Source organism: Ochotona princeps, chromosome X (genome assembly GCF_030435755.1).
Source record: "Ochotona princeps isolate mOchPri1 chromosome X, mOchPri1.hap1, whole genome shotgun sequence".
Lineage (NCBI taxonomy): Eukaryota > Metazoa > Chordata > Mammalia > Lagomorpha > Ochotonidae > Ochotona > Ochotona princeps.
The window spans coordinates 38637826-38661540 of NC_080865.1; the positions used below are offsets into that span (position 1 = coordinate 38637826).

Here is a 23715-nt window from a genome sequence, read left to right on the forward strand (position 1 = left end):
TCACTATGATAGCCTTTCATCCCATATAAACAGGCATGAGTTCTCTAAACTTTGAAAGCCTTCGGTAGCTAAAATCCCTTGAAATCCACCAACAGAACTTAGAGTAATGACATTTCACATTTATCTATCAGGGCCAAGTTGATATCTGATAGTCCACAGGCTAACACAACTAAGAGGAGAGAAGATGGAAATGCTACCAGGTAAGGACAGCATTCTTAGGCCTGTGGTCACAGTGTTGACTTAGAGCCAACTCCTTATTCAACTGGCTGTAATTTAGCTGTCATTTTCTTTTTCTTTCTTTATTTTCTTTATTTGTTAGAGATGCAGAGTTAGGGAAAGAGCAAAAGTTTTTCATCAACCCCAAATGGATGCAGTAGTTGGGTCTGGTCCAGGCAAAGCCAGGAGTTTGGAGCTTCTTCCAGGAGTCCCATGTGGGTGCAAGGGCCGAAACACTTGGCTTATTCTTTGCTGCCCCAGGCGCAGTACCAGAGAACTGAATTGAAAGTGGTACAGCCAAGACTTCAACCATATTGAATGCCAGCACTTTAGGCAGTGGGTTAATCTAATACACACAGTGCAAGCCCAGCTGTCATTTTCTATGATTAAGAAGTAGTGTCTCTTTTAGCATTCAAGTAGGAAAATCCATTCCAAGAAAACTGGCATCAATCTTACAAAGAACTACTTAGCCAGGGTTTGGGGATGGGGAGAACAGGGGGCATCTAATTTTTAAATTCTGCTACCTCTGTTCTTCCTTAATGTAGATGACTGGATAAGACCATACTTCTGATCAGTGGGCTTATTTAGAGATGCACATTGTTTTAAAGATAATTTGTTCATATATCAAAGAACAGCAGTGATTCTTTGAGATGCAGAAAAATGAATTAAAATATGTAGAGAGCCTTGTCGTAAGAGGAAGCTAAGACTTCTTAGAAAATCATGGAATTTGCGGCACTTATGCCTCGGTTGCTTTGACCACATGAGAGGCAGAGGGCTGAACCAAACAACTTACAGTAAGTCCATCAACTCTAAGACAATCTGACTTTATAGTTCATCAGTAAGGCTTTTTCTTACATCATGATCGTGTTCTCTATAACACTATCTCTAAGAGCAATTGTCTTCCTATTTTTTTGGAACATTTCCCTCTTTTCTTTGGATGGAAGACATTCTTATTTTTCAATGTGTTCTTGGTCAAGCAAGAACAAAAATAGCTTGAGTCCCCATCCTACAAAATGAATTTCATTAATATTAAACTCAGCTGTGTAGTAGTCAGCTGTGATTTAAAGACTGGGCATCTTAAAAGGTACTTTCTGTGTGTTTGGTGGTAGTGATAAAACAGGTAATTCTGATAATTCCTTGTATGATTGATTGATCCTCTCATTTCCTGCTCTCCTATTTGGTGAAACATTTATTTATTTAAATTGTTGTCTTAGTCCATTTGGGCTGTTCACTGGCTTAGAAAAGGAAATTCATTTCTCATAGTTCTGGAGACTGGAAAGCCCAAGATCATGATGTTGGTAGATTTGGTATCTGGTAAGAGCCCACTTCCTGGTTCACTGGTGACCATTTTCTTATTGTGTCCTCACATAGCAGAAAGGACAAGATAGCTCTCCAGGGTCTCTTTCATAACAGCGTTAATCCTATTTGTGAGGCTCTGCTCACATGACCTAATCACCTCCCAAAGACCTCCCCTCCAGAAATCATCACATTTTGGAGTAGCTTTCAGCACATGAATTTTGAGTAGACACAGACATTCAGTCTGTGGCAACTGGTAAGAAGTTGCTCAGACCCCTGCATCACTGTGGAACTAGCTAGCTACAGAGGAATTTGTCCTGTGGAGAACCATTCCTCTTAAGTCCTGATGGCAATGTTTGAGAAACAAAAGCTTTTGAAGTATCCATCATATTTGTCATATCTGATCTTAAAGACTTCTAAAATGTCAAAGTCACTAGGCATCAAAGAGGGCTTGCTCTATACTCCTGAGCATGCTTGTTTGTGTACAGACATACATACTCTCAGGAACACTCTCACTCACCCTCATAAACCTTGCAATGATGGTGGGAGAATGACAAGCAGAGAGCAGCCTACTCCTGATCAAAGCCACCAGCAAAAAAACATGACAAAGCTGTAGTTTGAACCTGTTCCCCTTTTTTCTTTGTGTGATACTCCCCTAACCTCTTACCTCCTGTAGCCCAACTGTTGTCCTCTATAACACTTGCTTGTTTCTCCAGTAAAGAGTCTATGTTTAAATGAACCTTGAGGTATCTAAATTCCAGTTAGGTTAAAGGTAGATTCATGCTGGGGAGAAAACAAGAATACATAGAAATTCCATTGTTTTCTGGTAGTTTCTTAGTACATTCTTTCAGCTCAAGAAATTAAACAAGGAGAGGAGGAGAGAGAGAGAGTCTCACCAGATTGCTGAGGACTAGAGTGGACAACTCTTACAGATGAAGAAAGAAGTAATATTTTGCTTTCTTTGCCACCATCTTGTTTCCCAGATGTTGGAAAAACAGGGTGGCTGTCACAAGCATCTGTGTGATAATTTCAGTTTCATTCATCAAATGAAAAGGGAGAATGACAGGAGAAATCTTCAGAGCTTAATATCCTTTGGAAAGGAATTGGGAGGGTTGATGGCAGGCGCTCTAATTGTGTTAAAGCAGTGTTTTACTGGAAAGCAAGTGGCCTTGCCCTGTGTTAAGATCCAGCTCTTCTTTCAGCTTACTTCATTAACATTCTGGCTTTCTTTATCCCAACTTCAGTTATTATCCCTGTTTCTTCCCATCCAGTGGGGACTGTAGAGTTCCTGAAGTACCCCTACTGTTTTCCCATTCTTCAAGACTCCTGAAAATAAATAGATGAGTGAAAGAGCCACACATTCTTGTAAGTCATAATCAACAGATTAGAACAGTTGGGGGCAGCAGCAGGGAGAGAACTTGTTCCAAAGAATTCAGTTTCTGGGAAATTTCCATTTCTGATTTCACCGATGCTGACTTTTGCTTGAGCTGTCATTTTGCCACCTTTCACACTCATTAAATCCACTTGAATGAAGGGGAAAGGAATATATATCTCTGACTGCTCCTTTTTAGTCTTTTTTTCCAGGAGATTTTTAGCAAGAGCCCTTTGGCAGCTCATGTTTAGAAGCTTGACTGTGTGGTTCTGGTTTCTTCCTCATGGCACTTGCTGCCTGGTTGTGTAATACTCAAGGGACTGCTCCAGTTTGCCATTGAATGATTGCATCTAGAGAAATTTGGAGACCCAGTGTGGTGAAGGCAGCAAAATAATCCATTTAAAAGCTAAACTAGCTTGCTGAAGCATTCTTCTGGGACCAGAAGATCAAATGTAGTGTCAGACAGATTTTTTTTTATTTTCCTGCCGTCCAGTCAGTAGCCAACATTTAAAAGAAACTTGATGGGAAAAGACACCATTTCTATTATCTTCTTTTTTTTCTGTGCCTGTTCAGTGAAACGCAACCACACATTAACTGGTCTATAATTAAACTGGAGCGAAATCAAGCAGAATGGAGTGAATTTAAATTGGAAAAAATTAAAATTATTCACAATCGGGTAAATGTTCTTCTATGTGGCTTTGACCTCAAGAAAGTGATGAAGGGGACAAACTGATGAGAAAACTTTGGGTAGTTTTTGGTGACTAGTATTCATTCAGCACTCACTTATTTATGTACTAAAAGATATTACTGTGTCAAGTTTCTAGCAATACACGACACATTCCCTACCCTCATCAAATCTGCATTGCAATATTGGAAGGGTGACAACGAAAAATGTAATATATTGTCAGTTAATAATAAGTGTTATGAAAAAATAAAGCAGGGAAATATGTCAAGGTGATGAGGTAGTACATAAGGAGGTGATATTTGAGAAAAGACCTGAAGATGATGAAGGGGCAATGTGGCGTTCATGGAGCCAAGTATTTCCAGCAAGATGAAGGACAAACACAAATACCTTGAAGTGTGAGAGTATGTGTAAGTGTGAGACAGTGTGACAAGTTTATAGTAAGAGAGGGAGAGAGATGGGACAGATGAGGTCAAGGGAGGAGCCTATCCTCATAGGATTTTCTTTTCGTACGAGTAGTATGGAAATCACTTGGTGCTTTTGACAAATATGTGACACTAGGAGACTTGGGCTTTTAATGTTTCTGCTGAGCCTTGATCTACGGGATTTGAGAAGGATAAGGTATGGCTTTGGCCATCTAGTGAAGACAGATGCCTTCTTGGCAGAGAGAACAAAATCTCAGAGAAAAGAAACATGTCCCATGGGAGGGGGCAGTGGAAGGATGTTGTACTGTTGAGGGCAAGGCAGAAAGAAGTGTGATGTAGGAGAGTGGAAAAGACAAGAGTAAAACCCGGCTAAATGTAAAGTCCCTTTACATTGTGTGAACTATGTTCATATTCTCAAGCAGCCATGTACCAGACAGCAACTGTCATATCTCCATGTTACAAATGTGAAAACAGGGTAAGAGAACTTAAACAACTTTCCCAAATATGCAGAATGAGTTTTGGGTGCTATATCCAGCCCCCAAATCTGATAGCCTCACCACAGAATTATTCTAGAACAATTGGTGGTGTTAGGTCTGGTGGGGGTGGAGTGGGGCAGGATCCATTATTCTAATGTGGTTGAGTGATGAGGAGTATAAACTTTGGAGGAGTCTGACTTGAATTCTTCACATTTGGGCAAATTATTTCTAATTTCTCTGACCTTGCTTTTTTGGGGGTAATAATAAGACACCCCCTTGTGAAAGTGTTGTCTTACTAGATGACGGAATATATAAGTGAGCATTTCAAAAAGTTTCTGGAAATATGGAAATATTTGAAATCCATGTTTTTTTGGTGTTAATATTCCATGACCTGCTAGGGCAAGGCTTTCAGAGTTTCAATATTAGTAGTTAAATACTCTTTGCAATATATGAATCAAGTTGGTTAAACTGTTAGTATCCTCATTTTACAGAATATTGTACAGTTTTTGGTACCTAACAGCTGGGAAAACTGTGGCCATAGCAAGGAAATGACTGATCCCATGGTAGTGTTTTTGGCTTACAGAAATTTAATATATTTAATTTTAATGTAGTGTAAAAGGAGTGAACATACTTTCTGGAGTCATCAGGACTAGGGTTGGGTCGTGAATCTGCAGCTAATTAGCCAGGCAAATTTGGCTCAAAACTTCATCTCTGTATCTCAAACTGTAAAACAGAAGCAAGACGATAAACCACTCAGTGCTCTTGTGAGGCTCAGCAGAGAAAAGTGGAAAAGTTTCTACACAATATCTGACCTATATTGGTGTTCAGGAAATATTCTTCTGTGTCTCAAGCTACTGGTCTTTATATACATCGTGATATGGTCCTGGAACTTTAACCTCCGTGCCCATGGCTTTCATGTGGTTTGTCTTGTGTTATATGATTTCTGAGCACACTTGCATTAATGTCTTCCAGCAAAATGTGAACTCCTTAAGAACATGGACAAAAGTATGGCTTCGCATTTGGCAGATAACCCCAACAAACCTGTAATCTGGCAAAATTTTCATTAAGAAGGGGAATCCTTAGAGACTTTATGGAATCAAATTCGCCAGGAGTCAGTGTTGTCTTGGTGATTGTGGTGCTGGGGTGTGGTGTATGTGTGAGTGTGGGCATGTGTGTGAGACTATGTAATATAGTGAGGAAAACTTGGATTTCTGAAATCAACTGAAACATGTAGTCATGAAATTTCCGGCTTAATCATTAGATTTTTAATGAACTGAGGAGAAATGAAAACATTCTCTGTTTTCTCTGCTGTCTCTTCCTCTCATCTAGATAGCAGACATAATTCTATCACTTGCTTGGGCTTATTACACTTTGAGTACTGGGACCATATCTGGTTCTGAAAGACTAGGTAGGCCTGGGGCCTGGTGGCGTGGCCTAGCGGCTAAAGTCCTCGCCCTGGGATCCCAGATGGGCGCCGGTTCTAATCCTGGCAGCTCCACTTCCCATCCAGCTCCCTGCTGTGGCCTGGGAAAGCAGTCGAGGACGGCCCATAGCTTTGGGACACTGCACTTGCGTGGGAGACCTGGAGGAGGTTCCTGGTTCCCGGCTTCAGATCTGCGCGCATCGGCCCGTGGCGGCTCACTTGGGAAGTGAATCATCGGACGGAAGATCTTCCTCTCTGTCTCTCCTCTTCTCTGTATATCTGGCTTTCCAATAAAAATAAATAAATCTTTAAAAAAAAAAAAAGACTAGGTAGGCCTGAAAGGGATCTTCATAAGGAGGAAGTAAAACTAAGAGAAAGTTTCAGAGACAGAAAAAGGAGATGATCAGGAGGTAGTGTCACACGTGTGTCAGGGTGGGGTGAACAATTAGTATGAATGGGAATAAATGAACTCATGACAGCTGGTTCCTGTAGGAACAGAGGGCAATCAGCATTGAGAAGCTATAGCATCCTTGGGTGGTGGGAATCATTGGGCTTCGAAGTAAATAATTATATAAGTCTTCCCAGCTCATGGAGTTGTGAAAGCATTCTGATGGAGTCACAGCTCCCTTCATCTTCACTAGAACATTCCTAGTTTCTTCTTATCTCAATCTATTCTCAGGCTAGGGTGCTTCCAGGTAAGGTACAGAGCCATGCCTTCCGCCTAGCTGCTTCTCACCATCACATGTGCTCCCCAGGGCGAGGACATCCTAGACAGGAGCTCGGAACTGATCTACACTGGGGAGATGGCCTGGATCTACCAGCCCTACGGCCGCAACCAACAGCGGGTCTTCTTCCTGTTTGACCACCAGATGGTCCTCTGCAAGAAGGTAACCCTTCCTCCTTCTTTGCTGTGGGAAATGGGAAATACTAACCACTTCCGTCTCTGTCACACTCATACTCCCAAGGGTATGGACACAAACTGCTGGGGGAAAAATAGACAGAAGATTGGCAGCCGTTCCGTATCAGGGTGACTGGCATAGCTTGGATATCACAGGTAGAGTTGTCCTATAGGCAGTGAAACTCTGAAGTTTGAACATTTTGTCTTGGTAGGGTTTATGTTTTGTCATCATTGTGATCCCTGTCACTCCCCTACACCTGGATCTGAGAGCTGGTTTGTATCAGTTGTTTAAAAAAATATGAGATATTTCTATTGCAGTTGGCAAACAATAGCTACCCTGAGTACCTTCCCCATTCCCATCCTAATTACTCTGACACCTGGCTCCTCCACGCCATAGGAACCAACAAGAAGGCTTCCTATTTTTGCCCTGACAGGTAAGTAACTGCATGAGACAAGAATTGACTCCACATATTTACCTGTTTCCTACACGTGGTATGTTTGTTCCCTGCAATTTCCATCCAAGCTCTTCCCTAACCTCTCTTTTCTGTAATATATTTGAGAAGTCTTTTTACTACTGAGCCCTGGATATTGCTTTCGTTGGTTTCTTGGCATGTTTGTTACAAGGATATGGTGTAGGACATATATTTTCAGCCTGATTCCTCTTTATGGGATACTATTCCCTCTACCTCCTTACTCAAGATTCCTATCTCTGCAGTGACAGGAAAAAATTAGGACTAAGCAAAAGAGAGTGGAATAAATTTTCTTAAAAAGTAAGAGTGCTAGGAGTGAATTCTCAAATTCACTGTCCAACTTTGACTTTTTCCATCATCCAGTCCCTTTATCCTCTCCCTCACACAGTAGCAAGTGCTGAGTCACAAAGTGTCAGGTTCAACACTGATTTTTTTTCCTAGGCTGGGATATATGCCACACATTGGAATTATACGCTGTTCTCTGTGCATTTACATGTGCCATATCTTGTATCACATTTTTATTTGCATGCTTTTGACAGTGAAATGAGGGAATAAATTGAGCTTATATTCAGACTGCCTTAGTGTTCGATGATATGTTCTGAATTCTAGCTCTGGAACCTCATTAATAGGGTAGTTAGATACCTCATTCTGGAGCTGCCACTAGGAAGAGTAAACTTTCATGATCTGAACTAGCCTCAACAGCAATTTCTCTTTTTAGTTTCCCTCAGTTCTTCCCAGAACCTCATAAAATTGGGATTTTTTTTTGATTGATTGATTGATTTCACAGACCGAATTACAAAAAAGAGACAGAGTCTTTTCATCTGTTGGATCACTCCTCAAATGGCCACAAAGGCCAGGTATGAACCAGGCCGAAATCAGGAGTCAGGTTCTTCATCCAAATTTCCCACATGTGTCACAGGAGCCCAAGTACTCGGGCTATCTTCTGCTACTTTTCCAGGCACAGCAACAGGGAACTAGATCAGAAACAGGGAACTAGAACTAGCTGGCAACCTTATGAAATATCAGTGTCACAATCCCCAGTAGGTAAGATTATGGGGCAGGGATGGGGGAGGGATTATTTTACGAACACAAGGAAATTTTCAGTATATGAGACTTAACACCAACAGGCACAGATACATTTTTTTCAACTAAAATATGTTCATGCTCAGAACAGCATAAGTTTCTTCCTAATCATGCCAGTCTTCCTAAAGACTACAAATTCCACATATCGAGGACTTCTTAACACTGGTTTCTCAGAGAATGAGCAGCGATGGCCTGATTGTTTAAGGTCCTTTAAGTATCTGATAAATTTGTTGTAGCCATAGCTATATATATGTGTGTGTATATATGTATATATATATACTTCAATTTGGTATCTGTAATAGGTCTCTTCATTTAGCAAACAGGGAATGGGTTTTTGAAAAAGGATTGTAGGGCCCAAAGGAGGTATGCAGACTGATGAAACATTTTTTTCTACTAAGTTTTTTAGGGAAATGTTACCATTACCAGAGGTGGGAATAATGGACCTGGAGATACACATTCCTTTGACAAAGACAAGGGCCATGACTTTGGCAAGGTGGGTGGGACTTCACCTCAGACGCACAGTTTATATGGGCATCTGAAACATAGCAGAGCCAGCATTGTATTGCAGCACGTTAAGACACTACACCCCATACTGGATGCTACTTCACATCCTGGCTGCTCTGTTCAAGACCTAGTTTCCTGCTAACACATTTAGCAATGTGGCAGAAGATGGTCCAACTACTTCAGCACCTACCACCCACATGAGAAGCAGAGATGGAGTTCCAGGCTTCAGCTCATTACAGCGTCCAGGTAGTAAGCCAGTGGGGAGAAGACCTCTCTCTTTCTCTCTCTCACTATCGCACTCATTCACACTCTCTCTCTTACTTTGCCTTTCAAATAAGTTATCGAAAAAAAATAAAAATTAAATATTTTATGCCCTTTTTTATAAGGGACAAAAGGGGGAGTAAGCCAGCTAAATAATCAAAGATAACTACACTAAGCTTCTTGATAAGCACCTACTTTAAAAATAAGGAAATAGGGGCTCCTAGCAAGTGGCTAGAAAATATAGAGGGCCCGGCAGCGTGGCCTAGCGGTTAAAGTCCTCGCCTTGAACACGCCGGGATCCCTTATGGGCGCTGGTTCTAATCCTGGCAGCCCAACTTCCCATCCAGCTCCCTGCTTGTGACCCGGGAAAGCAGTCGAGGACGGCCCAAAGCCTTGGGACCCTGCACCCGTGTGGGAGACCTGGAGGAGGTTCCTGGCTCCCAGCTTCGGATTGGCACAGCACTGTCCATTGCGCTCACTTGGGGAGTGAATCATCTGATGGAAGATCTTCTTCTCTGTCTCTCCTCCTCTATGTATATCCGCCTTTCCAATAAAATAAATAAATCTTTTAAAAAAAGAAAATATAGAGCATCTTTATATGGTATGATAGTTAACAGTAGTTGCAATACTAGCTTCATGAATGCAAGACTGAGCCAAAGTTAGTTTAAAATGTTCAAGTCATTATGAGTGATTTTTAAAGATCTATTAAAATAATGACGGGAAAAGCAAGTGTGAAAAATACCTGCTTAATGCAAATGATTTAGTATTAACAGAAAAACTCAAAGTCCTTCTTTATCTAGGAAAAGAGAGCATAAACATAAATAAAAGACCATTGAAGCCCAACATATAAAAGCACTCCACTGTTGTGAATTCTTTTATGCTTAAAACATTTATTATTACCCTGTTCTTTGCCAGCCAGCTCTGCTTTTTTGAGGCTTGTAGCCTAATAGAACTTAAGTAAAATATAACTTAAAATACATTGATCTCTGGGCACTGAAATAATTCTCATGTGTCTGTAGGGGGATTGCTAGAAGTAAACTTGGCAGAATTATTTCAAGTTCTCTGAGAGAACCATAGATTAAAACATATGCCAGTTTTCAAAACAGGAAATAATGTATTCTGAAAAATATAGATTAAAAAGACAATAATAATGACTAGCACTTAGTGAATGTGCCTGTGGTGCTCTTATATAAACCTTTATTCAGGAGCAGGCCTTCAGTCTAGCAGTTAAGATACCCTCATCTCTGGTCCAAGTGACTAGGTTTGAGTGCCAACTGTGGTTCCTGATTATATCTTCTTGCCAGGGCAATCCCTGGAAGGAAAAGGTGATAACTCTGTTGTATGGGAGACCTGGATTGCATTCCTAGTTTCTGATTTCAGCCCTTATTGTTACAGGCATTTGGGAAGTGAACCAGCAGCTGGGAATTCTCTGTCTTTATCTGCCTTTCAAATACATTTTTAAAAATCAAAAACAAATAAAAAAGATTCATTGGTTACATTTCATTTTCATAGCAAATCTATGGAGTAGGTGCTATTATTGTTCTCATTTTGAAGACATATGAAGTAAGATAGTTGGGCAATACGTGATGCAGCCAGGAATTGAATACAGGCAGCTGGTTCTAGATTCCACACTGGTACCCTATATGTCATTATTGCCTTTGAGCTGATGTGAACTCTGTAATGAATTATTGAGTAATCTATAATCTACACATATTTAGAAAGAGATTCAGAGGCCACAGGTACTCCACACTGCTTTCTTAAGAGCAAGTCATAAAACTACTGTTTTGCCAGTTTCTGCGTAGGTCAATTGGCAGATTGCAGTGGAAAGAGACTGAATGTCAGTTTGTCATTTCAGATTTGATCATGATTTACTTGCAGGCAGTTGTAATGTTGTGAGAAAGTTCTGGTCTCAAAGCTCATTCTAAGCCCTGATTAACTACATGATTTCCAGCAAGTGACTCTTTGTTTCCTGTACTTTCATTATGCAATTTGTAAAATGGGAAAAATAACTAGAATTGTTGTGAACAATAAATAAAGTTGATGCATGCAAAATGTTTAATAGTGTGCCTAGCATCTGGTAGGTATTCATCTATCTTAGGATTCTCCCATTTCCAACAAATCGGTAGGCAGTCTTGTAGGGTGGTGAGGTTTCCATCACTAGATGTACTTAAATATGAGTTAACTATCTGATCTCCACTCAAAATCATGTGGCTCATGTCCGATTGAACTCTTAAAATTCTCTTAATTCCAAGACAGTTACGTAGTTATACGTTTTTGTTTGTATTTGGTTTCAGAATCGACTGAGCCACAGAATAACTAAAAAGCTTGTATAGGTTATAACTTGTTTTTGAGTGTTTATGTGTGAAGATACTTTTAAAAATGATAATTGTGGTACATGGAGAAAACACTAGTAGCATTTAATTGTATGATGTGACCCCTGCACTAACTTTTGTTTCCCCCTCTCTTTCCTTGACATTTTTCTTCCAGAAATCTAGGTAATACTGCTTTTGCTCTTTCTTCTTGTCCTCTTTCCTTGTTCTATTGTCTTGTTGTTTTCATTTTGCATTTTGAATATATTTTGTTATTTTCTTCCTTAGCTAATTATTTTGATACTCTGGAAAGATTTTTCCTTTTTATTTTCCTTTTTTCCCCTCCACTACTTACTATGGAAGGGAATAAAGTGCCTTTCCCCAATCATGCACTAATGTCCTTGCAGCCCTGAAGTTGCTCTAAACAGTCTTTTCCCTGTATCATGTTTTCTCAGTTGTGTCAATCTGGGCATGCTTTCTTGTCCTCTGTATCCTAATCGCTCTGTATTTCTGTTTCTTTCACCATATTCTAAAGGATCAAAAATTTTTAAAATTATTTTTTAATAATCTTACTTAGTTGATTAGGGTACAAAGGGTCAAGGGCTACAGGGTGGAAGTGGGTAATACCATCGTTTCCACACTAATATTATCATTTTTTTTCCCTGTATCTGGGGTCAGGGGAGAAACAAAGGGAAAAGCCCCACCCAGCCTCCCACCCATCCCAGATCCTAAGGGATCAAAATTAAAGAGCATGCTAAAAGAGAACTTCCAGTCAGGGAAGTTCCTGCATTTTAACTGTTTGTTCTTGCACTAAAAGTCCAGAGTATAAGGTGAACCATTTGGGACAACTCAGAAATATACAAATGGCAACACATATGGAGACAGAACAGAAAGAAGGGGATTTGAAGGCAGGTCATCTGAGTACCAGACCTATTTCTGCCCCTTACCTGCTTGTCTAACCTCGAACTAGTTCTGTAACTGTCTATTATGTTTTCAGTGTCAGATTAAAATGAGTTAGAACTGATGTTTTTTTTTGTTTTTTGTTTTTTTTTTTTTTAAAGATTTTATTATTTTATTTTTATTACAAAGTCAGATATACTGAGAGGAGGAGAGACAGAGAGGAAGTGGAGCTGCCGGGATTAGAACCAGCGGCCATATGGGATCAAGGCGAGGACCTTAGCCACTAGGCCACGCTGCCAAGCCCGAGTTAGAACTGATGTTAAACTTATGTTTTGGAGGGAACCACCTATGGTAGTAGGGAGCAGTGGAATAAGTTAAGAGCACAGATAACAGAATCAGACTAGAAAACTCCAATCACCTTTCTACCATGAGCTGTATGACCTTGAACAAGGACTAGTTACAATCATCGCTTCATCTATGGCCATACCACCCTGAACACGCCCAATCTTGTCTGATCTCGGAAACAATCATCGCTTCATTTGCAAAATATGAATGATAGTGGTATTTGCTAGGAAGAAAGATTGTGATCATTAAATGCAACAATATGGGCGCAATGTCTAGCACGTAGTAATCACTGTATAAATGATCGCCATTGATATATTACTGATATATGTATTGTTACTAACCATTCATACAGCCTGTTTTTATTGGGAGACAATATAAAAGATTGGTTAAACCAAAGTACAGATTTTACAGCCAAGCCTGGAATCAAGGCCCAACTTTGCCACTTAGTAGCTTTTATTCCTGCTAAGTTTCTTAATTGCTGTATGTTTATAGTTATTCCATCAAGTGATATTACAAAAATCCCTATCTTATAGGATTATCATGAGGAATATTTAAGTTAATAAATGCAGGGAATTTTTATGTAGTTCTCCATATACAATACATGTCATTTAAATGTTCACTATTGCTATTATTGTTACACTCATATTGCAATTATTACGCATGTACTATAGTTAATGAAATGGAATAGAGTGTGAGAAAAATAAACCAAATTCCAGCCCTATGTACTCTCCTCAGCAGCTGTCACTTACACAAAATGTCCTATACTAGCTAAAAGCCACTTAAATAAGTAATGTCAGGGATGGGGGGTAGGCATCTTGATGGGACTGTGGGTTAGGTCCAGGACCCTGGTGTCTGCGGATTGAAGAAACAATACCTCCCTTAATATCCTCTGACTCAGAAGAATATCAAGGAAAAGGAGGAAAATTATCATTCTGTTGGAAATGATAAGTGCTATGGCTTACATTCTGGTGCAGGAAGTTCCTGCCTGCAACACCAGTATCCATTTCCTATCCAGCTCCATGCTAATGTGTCTGGGAAAGTAGTGGAAGATGGCCCAAGTGCTTGGGCCCCTGCCACCCTCACGGGAGACCCAGATGCTGTTTTATGATCCTGTCTTTGGTTTGGCCCAACATTGATTATTGTAGCCATTTGGTTAGTGAACCAATGGAATGAAGATTCTCTCTCTCTCTCTCTCTCTCTCTCTCTCTCCCTCCCTCCCTCTAGTTCTGTAACTGCATTTCAAATAAATCTTACTTTTTAAACGATAAACTCCCTAAGGTAGGGAAATCGTGATGATGCAAATAGAGTGTTTTAAGTACTTACTATATTTTTCAATGATTTGTTTATGTATCTATTTATTTATTTAGTTGAAAGATAGAGGGACAGAGAGGGGAAGAAACAAAATGAGATCTTCTATCGACTGTTTTGCTCTCTAGATGCCTACAATAGCTAGGGCTTGTTCAGGCCAAAGCAAGGAGCCAGGAACTCCATCTGGGTCTCCCATGAGGGTGGCAGAACACAAGTACTTTGCCCATCATCTGCTGCCTCTCAGGTATATTACTGGAAATTGGATCAGAAGCACAGGGAAGTTGGTACTCAAATCAGACACTCAGATGTGAGATGTGGGCATACCAAATGTGTTGCATGCCAGCACACAACAATCCTGAAAGAAACACGGCTGAAGGACAGGCGCTGAAAGACAAGGAAACTCCACACACTCTCAGGTGACCACGTGAGTTGCTCCCGGACACCTGTTTTTGTTTGTTTGTTTGTGTGTTTGTTTGTTTTTGAATAAAAGGATCACAGAAACATAGTAGCTTAATTGACAGTACCTTATTGTTTATCCTAATGGTTCTGGCAGTTGGGTCGCAGGGTTGAACTTCTTATTCTCAGATTAGCACTCAGTCAACTATAAAGCTTCCCTTGACACTGCAGCCAAAAGGCAGGTCTTCCAAACGTTTCTCACTACTTCTCTCAGGCTGACCACTCAGAGCTTGAGAGTTCCCATGCATCTGATAAGGTTAACAAGGGTAACTCTGTGAGGAAAGAGTGCCTGACCTTTAGAAGACAAGAAGAGGCCTCAAACTGCTCTTCACTTGCCATGGCTTACTGTTGAACTACAAAGAATTTCCAACACAATTGAGGGCTTCACTCATTATACCACGGTACCACCCCATCAATAGATTCCTGTAGAGATACCCAGGCCACCATTAGTAAGTAGCTTGTGGGTATCCTGGTTTCAGCAGGATTTATGAGCATCCATAGATAAAGAGGGTTTTGTCCCTTAGGCCCCTGAGACTTTGGCTTCCCTGGACCACCCACAGGTGAGATTAGAAAAAGAAAGGCAGTTCTGTCAACCAAAATTAAAATAAACAAACAAAACAAACAAGCCCTCAAAACCTGAATAGTACAGTGGTTAATTGTCATTCATGTAGTATATAAATGTTTTCATAGTTTGATGTCTGGAGTTTGAAATAAAGAGCCATAGGGAGTGCAGACAAGGGCAGGCTTCTTTGGAGAAGGACGTGCAAATTTAACGGTGATGGCAAGAAGGTTTGCAATAGGAGGCATGGTTGTTACAAGGTGCAGATTTATTCATGTGAACCTCCCAGAATGTGAGCCCCCAGAAACGTGGCAAATACCACAGATGACAAATACCTTCTGACAAATATCCCAGCCCTGAGAGGGCACAGTCTCCAGAGATAGTGGAATAGATACGTAAATTGAAAAAGCATTCATCATTTTCTTTGCTTTGACTCATTTTTACTCTCAACGTTTAACCTGTTTGGAACATTTAAATGAACTAAAGGAGACAGTAAAATTTGAAAGGATTTTTTTTCCAAAATGGATTTTTAAAGAGCTGTGCATCACTGGCTTGGAACAAGGTAGATCAAGGCAATATTTAGTGAACAAGGCTGGCCTCATGACCTGGAAGCTGCATGTTTAGATTACAGCTTTATAGCCATTTTACAGGGTCAGAGTAACTCTCTTCACTTCATAATTAAGGAAACTAAGGGTCAGAGAGGTTAAGTGGTTTGCCCAGGACCACAGAGCTAATAGTTTCAGCAGCAAGGATTCAAATTCAGGGCTGTGGATTCTACCTCATGCTCTTTCAACTGTTATATGCTGCTTCATGACCTTAGCTAATCTTTATGATTGGAATCTCTGAACCAGCAAATCATTAGTAATCATTTCTATCATATCCTTACACTTGATGTGTACCAATCTGTTGCCTAAAATCTCACTTGCAACCCTCTAGGAAGCTAGGAAGAACAGGCAATGGAGAATTTTAATAATACCTCTCTCTGGTTATATTTACCTCAGAAGCAAAACGTTTCACTACTCCTTGTTATCCTTAAATATCTACAGAAACAATAAGAGGTTCAGTGGAAGTTTTTAATGTACTTCCAAGTTTGTGTACATTCTTAAAACTGGAAAAGGTATTGAAGGCTGACTATGATTAGAACATGCCAGTTTAGGGGAAAATGAAGCTACAGACTCAATTTGGGAGCAAGGTAATTGAGACTTCCTATGATTTAGCAAGGTAATTACCAACCTATGAGCTCCATGGTTCAGATCTAGCTTTCCAGATCTGGATGCAATGTGTTGTAAATTGTAAAAAAAAGATTTCAAGCCTTTATGAGATCAAGCTAGACTATACCTATCCACCCACCCCAAGCTTATTGTGCTTTTGTAGTTGGATTAGCCTGATAGGGTGTACTTTTCGTGCATGTGTTTTGCAGATTGTTCCAAAGAATTGTGGAATTCATTTTTTTATGGGGTGCACTTCATCCTACTATGTAAGAGTGCATTTGTATTCCTTGAACATGGTAGAAGGAACCTAGGCTCTGAAACAGCCTTGGAAGCATTGCTGACTCTGTTTCTCTGCAGCTGTCTTCCTCTCTCCTATGAGTTTGAGGTTGAGGATAATAGTTGATCCTAACTCTGTATTCACAGGTTATTTACATATACCATCATTATGGGGTGGGGGAGAGCAGTGTGAGATAAATATAGGCAGTTCAATAGCATCTGTATTTCCCAGGTTTTGATTTTGACAGAGCTATGCTCAGATTCTTTTAGGATAGCCTTCCTCAACCCTATTGAGAAGTTCAATGAAGAGTATGAAGAGTTAGGACTGGAAATGTGGGTGACCAGAGGCAGACCTTTCACAGGTAGCCTGCAGCTATTCAATAGAAAGGAAATGGTTTAATTGAAGTGCATTATGTTAATAAAAATTAGTAAGCTTTTCTGACTGTGTTAGGTTCAATGAAAGGCCAAATATAAGGAGAAAGGATGGAGAATTGGGCAGAAAGAGCCCTGTCACTAAAAGAGAACATCTGTGAGGATATCCTCAGCTAGACATAGCCAAGTCATATATCAGCTTTCAGAGGAGGCGAGGGCAGTTTTTAGAGGAAGAGGGACTGAAAGGCCATTTGAAGAGACTTATGAGCGCTAACACTCCATTGACTTATATATGATTTCATCCATCTCTCTTTTTTCTAACTGAGGAATATTTGACATTCAAAAAATTATCAGTCTCCACTTTAAGAAACAATTCATTACAAATACAGTCTTGTTTTCCCTTTTTCTGCTTCCTTGCGTTCCTTGTCTCTCCTCTGTTTTCTGCTCTGTACTCTCTCATAAATCATTGTTGTGTATTTCTTCATGTATGTTTTAAGGGTAATACAGATGAGATGAAACAACATAGAAAATCAGCCTTGGGAATGCTGAACATGCAATTTAGTTGGAATGATGCCTTGGGGTTGTCACTTTTAGATTGTGTGGTGACTTCACGAATATTGATTATATTATATTCCCAGATAGTTATTAAGTAAATAAGAGTACCATTCTTAGACTAATGAGTGTGCAATGGGCTAGAATTAGGATTAATGCAATTCTACATGCACAAAAGCACAACAGTAATAGATAAGTAACATACTATTTGTACCCATCTATGAGTTTTATCTTTCACCACTGCATGTGTGAGATGTATATTAATGTGTGAAATTCTTTCCTTAATTTTTTTTTCCTGGAATAGATACCTAGTCCAATCTCTAAGATACCTAGAATGTTAAGTGTTATTTTTTCAGGTCATCTTCCCATTCAACGTTATGTGACCTCTTCACTACTTTTATCATGTATCCCCTCTCTGATATCAAGGCTCTCTGACCTGCCATGGTTTCTGGGTACACTCAAGGCAACTAACTTATTTTATTACCATCTTATTATTTTATGCGCCTATTAGGTTTGCAAATGTGTTGTGAAAGTCCCTTCCAGCAGTGCTTATATGAGTTATTGTTCCTCGCATCCCATCAAAAGACTTAAAAGCATATCCATGGGATGATGCTGAGGTCTGAGGCAGTCTTTAAATATGGGATAGAGACTTTCTCTTGGTACATCTACTTAAGCTGCCTGTCCATTTCAAATTATTAATCTGACATGCCAAAAATTACATACTCCAAAACAATTACATTGTTACTCTGCTATGTCCTTGTGCCAACTCCCCTGGAATGCACTGTGCACATATATCCACAAAATCATTCTTTTGCTTCCCACCTAGGACCTAATCCGGAGAGACATCCTGTATTACAAAGGCCGCATTGACATGGATAAATATGAAGTGGTTGACATTGAAGATGGCAGAGATGATGATTTTAACGTGAGCATGAAGAATGCTTTCAAGCTTCACAATAAAGAGACCGAGGAGATACATCTATTCTTTGCCAAGAAACTGGAGGAGAAAATACGCTGGCTCAGAGCTTTCAGAGAAGAGAGGAAAATGGTACAGGAAGATGAAAAAATTGGTAAGTCACCTGAGAGGAGAAAGAAGAAAATGGGTCTAGGAATGTACATAATTTGAATTATTTTTCTTTTCTCTGGAGTTAGAGGGAAGCTATCCATTGCAAACTGACCTAAGCCACTTTGGTGGTTCCTGAGTATTAGATTTCTGTTAGTAAATAGCAGTATCTTCTAATAGCCAGGGATAGGGAGGAGTTAGAAATAGGCCTCTCCTACCATCTCATTACCAAATGAGAAAAAAAAATACACTGAAATCCAACCTCAGGCTTGATCTTTCAAACACACAATCATTAGCAAACAAACACAAAACAGTTCTGTAGTCTCAATGAAATCCCAGCTTTCTATCCTTGAGTACATGACATTATCTTTTGCCAAAATGTCAATCAGGGAAGATTTGGTAATACCATAGTAAGAAGATGCAGTTGACTTTTTTTTTTTTTGATGCTAATTTTTTTTAATCTGGCAGAAGTTGCTTACGTTTCTATTGGAACCCATTCTTTTTCATCGCTATGGACAACAATCTTCTGCATTATCATTAGTTTTCCACTAGCTAACTTCTATGGCTATAGGGCTGTACAATAGCACCGTCAGTGGTGTTGTGCAAGCTAATCCTCTGCCTGTGCTGCTGGCATCCCATATGGATGCTGGTCCAAGTCCTGACTGCTCCATTTGATGGTTTACTAATTTCCTTGTTGTTGAGAAGTCCGAGCAGTTGACTTTCTAATCAGCATCCAGTGACAAAGTCCACTGATAAAGACCAAGACAGAATCTGTTTTCAATTGAAAGCTTTAGGTCCTTCTTCTGAGGGACACAGGTATGGGATTCTACTCTTGTGGGGGCTAAAGTGCCTGTAAGACATTTCTGGCTGATACACATCTTGAATAACATTCGCTTTATCAAAAAATATTGTTTCTTACTTATATTCAGTTAATTAAACTTACTGAATCAAGGTGACAAAACTGCTGATTGTAAGGACCTCTAGAGCAAAAGCTTTTGAATGTTTGATACATTAATAAATCACCTCTGAACCTGATTAGCCTACTTAAGATATTAACTAAATACCCCTAGTAGTGTATATTTTAAAATTACATGTACTTACATATCATACTGTCTGCCTGATTGTGTTGTGTTTCTTTGTTTAAAGGTTTATTTTATCGGAAAGAGATACAAGAAGGTTCTTCCATTTCCTGATTCATTCCCACAACCAACCTGGCGGCCAGAGTTTCATCCTGGTTTCCCACATTAGTGGCGGGAACCCCAAACCTGGACCATCCTCTGTTGCTTTTCCAGGTGCATTAGCAGGGAATTGGATTGAAAATGGAACAGCCAGGATGTGAATTGGTACCCACATGAAATGCCAGTTTTGCAGGCAGTAGAATTTACCCATAACTCTGGCCCCTGTCTGAACACATTTTAAAGTAAGTTGTGCAAAGTATGACAGAATATAAATCCCTGACCATTTGTGTGAGACAAGGAAGGATGTTCATAAAGGCATATTAATCATAGACTTCTACTCAAATCTTAGATAGAACATACATGTTGTTAATGCAATTTGAGTCTCATTGTCAAATTGCATTTAGCATATGAGCACTGTACTGGGACATGATGCAGAATGATATAGAAATATTGATAGCTACTTCTCGCAGTAGCAGGCATCAACAATTACTGAGCTTATCTAGGTTATTATAAATAGTAAAAGAATAGTCCTAGTGTGCAGACTCTGAATCATTGCAAAGGTTCCTCCCATATACTTGCGCTTCAACTTAGTGTCTCCCACATGATGTCCTAATAATGTGCAACTATAAGATCCACTATCAATGGAAAAACTTGTAGAAATTACTTCCTGATGAGTCTATGGACATCTTTTTCAAAAGCATACAATATCTTGTTTTGGTATTTACTCAAAAAAAATCTTAGAGGAAGGCCCTGCATTGTAGTGTACTGGGTAAAGCCACCACCTGGGTGACACTTCCACCATATATGGGTGCCTGTTTTGAGTCCCAGTTGTTCCACTTTTGATCCAGCTCCCTTGCTAATTCACCTGAGAAAGCAAGAGAGGATGGCCCAAGTCCTTGTGTCCCTGCACCCATATGAGAGACACGGGAGAAGCTCCTACTACCTACTTTATAGCCTGTCCTAGCCTTGGCCTATGCCGCCATTTGGGAAGCAAACCAACAGATGAAAGGTCTCTCTCTGTCTCCCTTCTTTGCTCTCTCTCCCTTCCAAGTGCATTTTTAACCATTAATCACTATTTTATGGCAGTGATACATATCGACCATAGTTTTATTATTCTTTGCTTTTACTTTTTAATTTCAGTGCTATGTGAGACTACCAGCATTCACCTTATCCTGCCTCTTTTCATAGTTATCCTGTGTTCCTGCAAACATGTATACATTTTTAAATTTATGAAAACAATGCACATATTACTCTGCAACTTGCTTTGTTGAGACTTGCTTTGCTGAGTTATCATGAATAACTCTTCAGGTAAGGAGTTCAGAATCTGTCAGTCATGTCCAACAAGAAAAACATAACCAATATATTGCTATGAAGAGATTATAAGGAATTGACTAATGTGAGTGTGAAGGCTGTCTAAGCACTTCTGAAATCTGTAGAACTGTCAGTCAAAAATGGAGGATCATGGGCAATGGCAAAAGCTTTCAGAGCAGCTCATGAGAAGAATGGAGCTCTCCAGACAAACTGTGTTTCACAAGCCGAGTGTCTTCTCTCCCTGAGGGAAACCTCAGCCCTGCCTTAGAGACCTTCCAGTAGATTCAGTCAGGTCTACCAAGATTATCCAGTATATCTCCCTTATAAATGTCAATTGCTTGACGTTTGGTTACAGCTATAACATACTTTCACAGAAACACTTATTTTATTGAGGATCGTAGTTTAATCAGATTGACACAGTAAAAAAAGCCATTGCACTTCTCAAATAGTCGTGTAACACTACTCATTATATTGCAGCTGTTTTGCTTTTCCTAAACATTCATTTCAGTTCCAGCTGTTATTTTCCACTGCAAATGTTTCTCTAGTAAATATCCATGTACATATCTTATTTCATATCTGTGCTTTCCTTGCTATAGGATAGCTTAAATTGGAACAAGTAATGCAAAGCTACAGTTTTATATTTAATAGATATTTTCATATTAAATTTTGAAAAAATATAGAATTTCTATTCCTAGCATTATTTTACAGGTATACCCTCACCAGTACAATATGTCTACATGTTTTAGATTGTAATTCTCAGCTAGCAAGGCTGAGTTTTTTTTTTCTATAGCCCTGCCAAACATTTACAAATCTTTAGTGAATTGCCTGCTCATACCCTTTGCTCCTTTTAATTTTTTGTCTTTTCTTATTTACATTTGTAACGATTCTATACTGGAATGATAAAGCTTTAGAAGTTGTGTCACTTTGCTCAGTCTGTTATTTGTCTTTTGTTTGGTTACAGTACTTAGTTGTATAAAAGTTTTATTTAGACAAATCTGTTGCTCCTTTTCTTATAGGTTTATTTTGCCTGAGAGAATCCTTCCTCATGAACACTTTGCAATTTACCAAGTTATCTAACTTTTTGGTTTAGTTTTAGAACTATAATCTGTCTGGAATTTACTTATTGAATATGGTGTGAGTAAGAAGTACCAATTATTTTCTTGCAGGTGGATAAACAGTTATATCAGCATTAAGTGCTAAATAATTCCTTTATTTGTCACACAATTGGAATGTCACTTATATAGAACTCTCACAGTAACTACCCATACATGAATTTGTTTTTAGACTTTTTATTCTGCCTCATAATTCTATTTGTCATTACTCACTTCAAGAAAACAGTCTTTTCATTATACGAGATTTCTAGAAATGTTAAATGCCTGGAAAAATAAATTCTCATTCACATTTCTTTGCAGTTTTTAGATGTTTATTTTATATGAATATGAAATTCATTTTTTTAGTTCCCAAAGAAGGTTCAATTGAATTCTGCATGGCAGGATATTAAATGTGTTAGTATGTAATTTCTTAACATTTTTTATTAATTCTTCACATTTAGGAATAGAGCCTATTTGCTTTTATATTAGACTTGTTTTACCTGGCTCGGGAATGTGGTGTATTCATTCTTCTTCACATAGATTATATACCTTTACTTTTTGTATTCATTCTGATCAACAGAAAATATTTTCTCTGGCTTTTCAGTGTAGTAGTGTATATGTGTATACCCAAACACGTGTAATTTTGTCTTATTCTTTTGTGTTTTTCTTTTTTCTCATTCCTAGTATTTTGTACTTAATATTTTCTAAGATTAGCCTTTGGATCAGATTTGTCAGGGGACACTGATTGGTCTTTTCATAGAATTTATTTTTAGGTTACCTATCTTTTCTACGGTTTTTTTCTTTCAAATAAGTTTAGCTTTATTCACTCTTCGTTTCTAATTTCCTTTAGTTTTTGCGATTTTTGCCTCCTGTTTCCTTGGTTGTATACTTTGTTCATTTTGAATAAAGAATAATTAAAATCAGAGTACATTCCTTTTTTGAGTAAATCCTTAACCATATCTATAGATTTTTTACATAAAATATGATTTTGTTCATTTTAGATAATTTATGATTTATGGTATAATTTCTTTTGATCTAGGAGTTATTCAGAAAACTTTTTACTTCCAGTGTTTCAGATGAAAATTCTAATAATAAATATTAACTCATAAATAAGCTATCCTTTTAGCCTATAATTTCTTTTCTTTATCCTTCAAGTTTGTTAATTTCACTGAGTAGTCAATGTTTTGGTAGGTCTATGTCTGTGTTATAATCCTACCTGGGACTTGATAAGACTTTTTACTGTTTCAACAAGTGCATCTTTATTTCACTTAGCAAAGTTTTGTGACCTTTTTTAATTTGATTTTTTTCCTCCTTCTAAAACATGCTTGTCTAACTGTTATAATTCTTTTCTGGGTCATTTCCCTTTTATTGTAGTTTTTTTAATGCAATGAGAAGTATTTCTTCCACTTTCCGCCATATTTCATTTTTTTTTTTTAAATCCACGTAACAGCCTCTTAACTTTTGCTCTCTTTTGTGCCTCTGTATTTAGTGAAATACATCTTTTGTAGCTAGAGGCAGAGCTAACACACAGCACAATTGGCATAAGTGAGAACCAGGACAGGGTGCAGGCCAGGTCAGGTTGGACCCTAACGTTTGCCAGTTCATATAAGGGCTGAGATTTGGCAAGACTGAGTTAGGTTGCTGCACCCGCTGGTGTGAGAGCTCAGATTAGGGCAGG

The 23715-nt window shown here is 38.9% G+C and overlaps 1 protein-coding gene across 10 annotated transcripts in view; it reads left to right on the top strand.

Annotated features, from left to right (window-relative positions):
* Nucleotides 1-23715, top strand: part of ARHGEF9 (Cdc42 guanine nucleotide exchange factor 9) — a 312355-nt gene that overhangs the window by 276894 nt on the left and 11746 nt on the right. For all 10 annotated transcript variants that reach the window (XM_058658589.1, XM_058658588.1, XM_058658590.1 and 7 more), the window contains 2 exons: nt 6646-6777; nt 18221-18464. In XM_058658589.1, the coding sequence (XP_058514572.1) occupies nt 6646-6777; nt 18221-18464 (376 nt within the window). The remainder of the gene's footprint in view (nt 1-6645; nt 6778-18220; nt 18465-23715) is intronic.